This window comes from Galeopterus variegatus, unplaced genomic scaffold (genome assembly GCF_000696425.1).
Source record: "Galeopterus variegatus unplaced genomic scaffold, G_variegatus-3.0.2 Scaffold3508, whole genome shotgun sequence".
NCBI lineage: Eukaryota > Metazoa > Chordata > Mammalia > Dermoptera > Cynocephalidae > Galeopterus > Galeopterus variegatus.
Window position 1 is genome coordinate 83,283 of NW_007729619.1, and position 8,143 is coordinate 91,425.

Here is an 8,143-nt window from a genome sequence, read left to right on the forward strand (position 1 = left end):
AGCAGTGACGTGGTGGTGACAATAGTCAGTAGTAACAGTATTTCTATCCCACGTGACAGTGGTGACAACCGTCAGAAGATGGTCAGGTGGAGAAGCGGAGCTCCTGGGACCTCGCTCTGACGGCAGATCCCGCCTCTCTGTCCCTGTGTCACCGCCGAGGGGCTCGGACCATCTGAGCCTCCGCACGACGGGCCAGTCGCCCAGACGCGTGTGCCGGGGCCGCGCTCCCCGTGCCGTCCGTGGACAGTGTCGCCGCTGTCACCGGTCCTGCCCCGGGATGCCCGGGCGGCGCGTGTCCCCCGGTGGTCCGTGACCGAGGGGCTGCCCGCGAGCCTCAGGCCTCCAACGGTCCGCAGCCCCGTCCGCGCCTCCTGCCCCGGCCGGACATGCTCCTGCTCCTGGCCCTGCTGGCCGGGCTCGGACCGGGTGAGCCGCGGGGCTCCTGTAGGACGACAAGGTCCTGGGGCTCGGGTCCCCTAGCTCGGCGCCCGACCCCTGCTGTGGCCTCCTCAGTGTCCCCCGTCCCCGACCCCTGCTGTGGCCACCTCAGTGTCCCCCGTCCCCCACCCCTGCTGTGGCCTCCTCAGTGTCCCTTGTCCCCGACCCCTGCTGTGGCCGCCTCAGTGTCCCCCGTCCCCGTCCCCTGCTGTGGCTTCCTCAGTGTCCCCCGTCCCCGACCCCTGCTGTGGCCGCCTCAGTGTCCCCCGTCCCCGACCGGGCCAGGCGAGCAGAGGCCTCAGCGGGGGGGTCCGGGGCCGGCGTCACAGCGTTGGGGACGCGGGCGGGCGGGCGTCGCTCCGTTTATTCCTCCCGCGGGGACGTTCACATACGCGGTTCTGAGAAGCTGCAGGACGGTCACGCAGAATGGCGACGTCTGACTTTTGGTTTATTTGTTCGTACCTCAGCTAAATAGAGTTAATGGATTTTTAATGTGTTTCTTGCTTTTACTTTTTAAATTTCTCTTTCAACCTAAAACGTTCTCAGAGTTAAAACAGATCGGCCTCAACATTCCAGCCACGTTTTCAATGGGCCGTTTTCAATTTGTCATTGAAAATCCAATGAAAGCTGTGACTGTGCAGAGTCGGTTCATGCAATCAGTTTGTTCAGCAGTTTCAGACTGTGTCATAAACTCAGGGACAAGCACCCAGGCTGGACTGAGACTGGGGATGAAACAGGCAAAAACCTTCCAAACCAAAACGTTTTTACTGCAGATTCCGAGGCAACATTCCTGCGTGTCACAGTTCCTCGGAAGATGAGGTCGAATGACAGTGAAGTTTCAGAGACGAAGGTAAATAACGAAGAACACTTTTCATGTTTAAGTTTTTAGACTATTTTTATTGGCCACTTGGATTCCCCCGCGAAGCAGAATGTTTTGAATGTGCTGTTTGGTCTCGGTGCGTTTTGACCCGCGTATTCCCACATCTCTGCTATTTAACCCCCTTGTCTTTCTCTCTGTCCCTTCACCGCTTCTTACATACTTACTTGTCACAATTCTCAAGAAACTGTGAACCCTTTTCAACAATCATGCTAGCAAGAAAAACAAAATCAAGGTGAAATATGCACAACAGGGGTCCAGCCAACAAATTCAAAAGTTTACTAGTGGCCACCGTGTGATGAATTCGGTCTTGAGTAGAATTTGGGCCTGCAAAATTTGACATAAGCATCACACTTAGCAGCAGTAATGGCTAGCAAAAGGAAGAAAAAAAGGAAAGGAAAGTAAAAATGCCATAACATTACAGTGCAAATATTAACACCAAAAATAAGTTGAAAAATGTTTACCTGGTATTTTTTAAGTGATTAAATTAAGGCATTCATATTTGAATATTTTCTTGATTGGCATCCAGTATTGGAACCTACCATGATTATATTCTAGCACTGAAAAATTATAATAAAAATAAATTAATTGCATGTGAAATTTCATTTGGTGATCACAATAAAATAATTTCTTTTAGAGAAGGGAGCGCCACCGCGCTTCCCAAGCGGCGCACTACCCAGTGCGCCACCGGGCCGGCCCATACCTGGTATTTTTTTAAGTGATTAAATTAAGGCATTCATATTTGAATATTTTCTTGATTGGCATCCAGTATTGGAACCTACCATGATTATATTCTAGCACTGAAAAATTATAATAAAAATAAATTAATTGCATGTGAAATTTCATTTGGTGATCACAATAAAATAATTTCTTTTAGAGAAGTTGTATTTTTATATACTAATTTTGTATAATTCTCACATTAACCTTCTGAATTAAGAAATATATATATATATACACACACACACATTTTTTAGAAGAAGATAAAAAAATGTTAAGGGTATCAAAGCTGCAAGCGTTACAACATAGTCTAACCACTAATTTATAAGTCCAATTTCACTACACTAAACTGCCTTCTGTTGAAAAATTCTTTGCAAAAAAATCTATTTTCTTCTATTTGTTTTTTTCTGATTTACTACTGTGTGTACATTGCCATTGAATGATCACTTTGAACTTCAGATTGCTTACTGCTCGTCAAGAAGCACGCAGCAAGCATGCAGGACGTGAAGTGGTTTTATCACAGACCGACACTATCCACATGCCCATTACCATAAATTGCCATTATTCCCCTCGTCCTCTACCCAACCATGCCCTGACCTCCCTCCTCCTCCAACCCTCCATCCCAAGCAACCCTAGCTCTGTTCTCTCCCTCTACACGCCCAGCACACCACTGCGGCCTGTCTTTCATTCTTTCTCTCTTAGCTCCCACTTAGGAGTGAGAACATGTGGTATGTTTCCCTCTGTGCCTGGCTAAGTTCACTTAATTTTCTCCAAGCTCATCCATGTTGCTGTGACTGGCAGAATCTCATTCTATTTTATGGCTCAGTAGTGTTACATCATATATGCATACCACATTTTCCTTATGCAGTTATCTACTGATGGGCATTTAGGTTGGTTCAATATCTTGGCTATTGTAAGTGGAGCTGTGATGAACATGTAGTGCAGGCGTCCCTTTGACATGATGATTTCCATTCCTTTGGATATATGCCTAGAAGTGGGAATGCTGGGTCCTATAGTGGATCTATCTGTAGTTGTTTGAGAAAACTCAACACTGTTTTCCATGGTGGCTGTGCTACTTTACAGTCCCACCAACAGCATAGGAGTGTTCCTTTCTCTCCACCCTCGCCAGCATTTGCTATTCTCAGTCTTTTTGACTATAGCCAGTCCAGCTGGGGTGAGATGATATCTCAATGTGGTTTTAATTTGCATTTCCCTGATGATGTTGAGTGACGTTGAGTATTTGTTTAAGTACTCATTGGTCATTTGAATGTCTTCCTTGAAAAAATATCTATTCATGTTCTCTGCTCTTTTTTTAATTGGGTTATTTCTTTTTTTTACTATGTACTTGTTTGACTTCCTTATNTACAGTGCAAATATTAACACCAAAAATAAGTTGAAAAATGTTTACCTGGTATTTTTTAAGTGATTAAATTAAGGCATTCATATTTGAATATTTTCTTGATTGGCATCCAGTATTGGAACCTACCATGATTATATTCTAGCACTGAAAAATTATAATAAAAATAAATTAATTGCATGTGAAATTTCATTTGGTGATCACAATAAAATAATTTCTTTTAGAGAAGTTGTATTTTTATATACTAATTTTGTATAATTCTCACATTAACCTTCTGAATTAAGAAATATATATATATATACACACACACACATTTTTTAGAAGAAGATAAAAAAATGTTAAGGGTATCAAAGCTGCAAGCGTTACAACATAGTCTAACCACTAATTTATAAGTCCAATTTCACTACACTAAACTGCCTTCTGTTGAAAAATTCTTTGCAAAAAAATCTATTTTCTTCTATTTGTTTTTTTCTGATTTACTACTGTGTGTACATTGCCATTGAATGATCACTTTGAACTTCAGATTGCTTACTGCTCGTCAAGAAGCACGCAGCAAGCATGCAGGACGTGAAGTGGTTTTATCACAGACCGACACTATCCACATGCCCATTACCATAAATAGCCATTATTCCCCTCGTCCTCTACCCAACCATTCCCTGACCTCCCTCGTCCTCCAACCCTCCATCCCAAGCAACCCTAGCTCTGTTCTCTCCCTCTACACGCCCAGCACACCACTGCGGCCTGTCTTTCATTCTTTCTCTCTTAGCTCCCACTTAGGAGTGAGAACATGTGGTATGTTTCCCTCTGTGCCTGGCTAAGTTCACTTAATTTTCTCCAAGCTCATCCATGTTGCTGTGACTGGCAGAATCTCATTCTATTTTATGGCTCAGTAGTGTTCCATCATATATGCATACCACATTTTCCTTATGCAGTTATCTACTGATGGGCATTTAGGTTGGTTCAATATCTTGGCTATTGTAAGCGGAGCTGTGATGAACATGTAGTGCAGGCGCCCCTTTGACATGATGATTTCCATTCCTTTGGATATATGCCTAGAAGTGGGAATGCTGGGTCCTATAGTGGATCTATCTGTAGTTGTTTGAGAAAACTCAACACTGTTTTCCATGGTGGCTGTGCTACTTTACAGTCCCACCAACAGCATAGGAGTGTTCCTTTCTCTCCACCCTCGCCAGCATTTGCTATTCTCAGTCTTTTTGACTATAGCCAGTCCAGCTGGGGTGAGATGATATCTCAATGTGGTTTTAATTTGCATTTCCCTGATGATGTTGAGTGACGTTGAGTATTTGTTTAAGTACTCATTGGTCATTTGAATGTCTTCCTTGAAAAAATATCTATTCATGTTCTCTGCTCTTTTTTTAATTGGGTTATTTCTTTTTTTTACTATGTACTTGTTTGACTTCCTTATATATTCTGAGTCTTAATCCCTTGTCAGATGTATAATTTGCAAGTATTTTCTCACACTGTGTAGGTTATTGTTTCACTCTGTTGATTGTTTCCTTTGCTATGCAGAAGCTCTTTAGTTTAATATAATCCCATTTATTTTTTCTTTTGTTGCTTGTGTTTTGAGGCTCTTATTCATAAAGTCTTTGCCAAGTCCTACTTCCTTAAGTGTTTTCCACTAGTAGTATTATAGTTCCAGGTATCATACTTAAGTCTTTAATCCATTTTGAGGTGATTTTGGTATATTATGAGAAGTGCAGGTCTAGTTTCATCCTTCTGCATATGGATGTCCAGTTTTCCCAGGACCATTTATTGAACAGGCATCTTTCCCCAATGTATGTTCTCAGTGCCTTTCTCAAAGATCAATTGGCTGTAAATCTGTGGGTTGATTTCTGTTCTTAAGGGAAAAAAACCCTTTGGTTTTTCGCCATTCAGGATGATATTGGCAGTGGGCTTATTGTAAATGGCTTTTATTGTGTCAAGATACTTTCCTTCTATACCTAATTTTCTGAGAGTATTTATGATGAAGGGTGTTGATTTTTGTCAAATGCTTTTTCTGCATCTATTGTGATAATCATATGGTTTTATTCTTCATTCTGTTGATCTGCTGTGTCACATTTATTGGCTTTCAAGTGTTGAACCATCCTTGCATCCCCGGGATGAATCCCACTTGATCATGGCATATAATTTTTTTGATATGTTGCTGCATTCTGACTGCTAGTATTTTGTTGAGAATTTTTGTTTCTATGTCTATCAGAGCTATTGGCCTGTAATTTTCTTTTTTTGTTGTATCTTTGTATAGTTTTGGTATCAAGGTGATGCTGGTCTCATATATATGCTTAGGAGAGTGGCATCTGTTTCAATTTTGGAGAATAGTTTGAAGAGAATTGGTATTAATTCCTCTTTAAAAGTTTGGTAGAAATCAGCAGTGAAGCCACCTGGTTCTGGGCTTTTCTTTGTTGGGAGACTGCTGATTATTGCTTCAATCTTTTTGTATGTTATTGATTTGTTAGAGTTTTCTATTTCTTCTTGGTTCAGTCTTAGAAGTATGTATGTGTTCAGAAATTATTCATTTCCTCCAGGATTTCAAATTTGTTGGCATATAGTTGTTTGTAATAGTCTCTCATGATATTTTGTATGTCTGTGGTATAAATTGTAATGTCTCCTTTTTAATTTCTGATTTTTGTAATTTGCATCTTCTCTCTTCTTCTTCTTCTTTTTTTTTTTTTTGGTTAACCTACCTAGTGGTGTGTCTATTTTGTTTATCTTCTCAGAAAACCCACTTGTTGTTTCATATATCTTTTGTATCATTTTTTTGGATCTCTATATCATTTAGTTCTGCTCTGATCTTAATTATTTCTTTCCATCTACTAACTTTGGGATTGTATCGTTCATGTTTTTCTAGTCCTTTGAGCTGCAGCATTACGTTGTTTACTTGAAATCTTTCTGTTTTACTGATGTAAACATTTATTGCTATAACCTTACCTCTTAGTATTTCTTTTGCAGTATCCCACAGGTTTTGATATGATGTGTCTTCATTTTCACTGTTTTTTAGAAATTTTTTAATTTCTTGTTTAATTTCTTTTGGACACATAGGTCATTCATGAGCCTGTTGCTTAATTACAATGTAGTTGTTTATAGTCCTAAATTTTTCTTGTTCTGAATTTCTAGTTTTAATCTCTTGTGGTCTGAAAAGGAACTTGATATGATTTTGATCTTTTAAAAGTTATTGAGACTTGTTTCGTGACCTAGCATGTGGTCTATCTTGGAGAATGTTCTATGTGCTGATGAGAAGAATGTATATTATGCAGTTGGATGAAATGTTCTGTATGTATCTGCCAGGTCCAATTGGTCTAAAATATATTCTAAATCCTGTTTCTCTGTTGATTTGTTGCCTGGATGATCTGTCCAATGATGAGAGAGGGGTGTTCATTCCCACACTATTATTAATATTTCCATCTATTTCTTTATTTATGTAATACTGTTTGCTTTATATATCTCAGTGCTCCAGTGTTGGGTGCATATATATTTATGATTGTTATGTCTTCTTGCTGAATTGATCCCTTTGTCATTATATATTGGCCTTCTTTGTCTCTTTTTATGTTTTTTGGTTTAAAGTCTATTTTATCCAATATAAGAACAGCTACTCCTATTCACTTTTGGTTTCCATTTGCATGGTATATCTTTTCCCCTCACTTCACTATTAGTTGTGCACATCTGTACAGGTGAGGCAAATCTTTTGAAGGCACCATATAGTTGGGTCTAGCTTTTTTATGCAATCCATCTGTCTGTGTCTTTCGAGTGGGAAGTTTAATCCATTTACATTGAGAGTTGTTGTTTTGAGGTATTGTCTTATTCCTGGCATTTTGTCACTTTTTGTTTAGATGCTTTAAGTATCTTTTGTTCCTTCACCTTTTATTGTTTGTCTTTGAAGTTTCTTTTCTTTCTTTCTTTTTTTTTTTTTTTTTTTGAGGTGGTAAGATTTAGTTTTCTTTTTCTTTCTCATTTGCATTTGTGTTTTTACCAGTGGGTTATGTTCTTTCTTGTGTATTCATAGTACTAGTTATTGCTTTTCTGATTCCAGATGCAGGATTCCATTGAGAAGTCCTTGCAGGGCTGATCATGTGGCGATGAACTCCTACAGTTTTTTATTTGCCTTGGAAATACACAATTTCTCCCTCATTTTTGAAGGATATCCTTGCTGGGAGGAGTATTCTTGTATGTCATTTTTTTTCTTTTAGTATTTTGAATCTGTCTTCCCATTTTGTTCTTACCTATAAAATTTCAGTTTAGAAGTCTGCTGTTTGTCCAATATGGGCTCCCTTATAAATGACATGATGCTTTTCTCCTGCCACTGTTAGTATTCTCTCTGTCTTTAAGTTTTGCCATTTTGACTACAATGGGTCTCAGAGAGATATTTTAATCTGTTTGGGGATCTTTGAGCTACCTGGATCTGAAGGTCTTTGTCTCTCCCTATACCCAGGAATTTCCCATTATTATTTCATTGAATAGATTTTCAATACCTTTACCTTTCTCTTCTCCTCTGGAACAACCATGATTGATTTGGATGTTTGTGCACTTAAAGTTGTCTGCTTGCACTCTTTGACTTTCTTCATTTTTTAAAAGAATTCTTGTTTCTTTCTTTTTTTGTCTGCCTGGGTTATTTCATAAAGACCATCTTGGGTTTGGAAATTCTTTCTGCTTGCTCTAATCTGCTGATTAATGTCTTGCGGCATTTTTTATTTCATTGAATGAGTCTTTCAGTTCTAGGAATTCTGCTACATTTTTTTAAA

The 8,143-nt window shown here is 39.6% G+C and overlaps 1 protein-coding gene across 1 annotated transcript in view; it reads left to right on the forward strand.

Moving 5' to 3' along the window:
- The first annotated feature begins 386 nt into the window (after nt 1–386).
- The window catches only part of LOC103600917 (disintegrin and metalloproteinase domain-containing protein 18-like), a 144,385-nt gene continuing 136,628 nt past the window's right edge, over nt 387–8,143 (forward strand). The window contains 2 exon segments of the mRNA XM_008585260.1: nt 387–723; nt 1,212–1,288. Coding sequence (XP_008583482.1) covers nt 387–723; nt 1,212–1,288 — 414 coding nt within the window.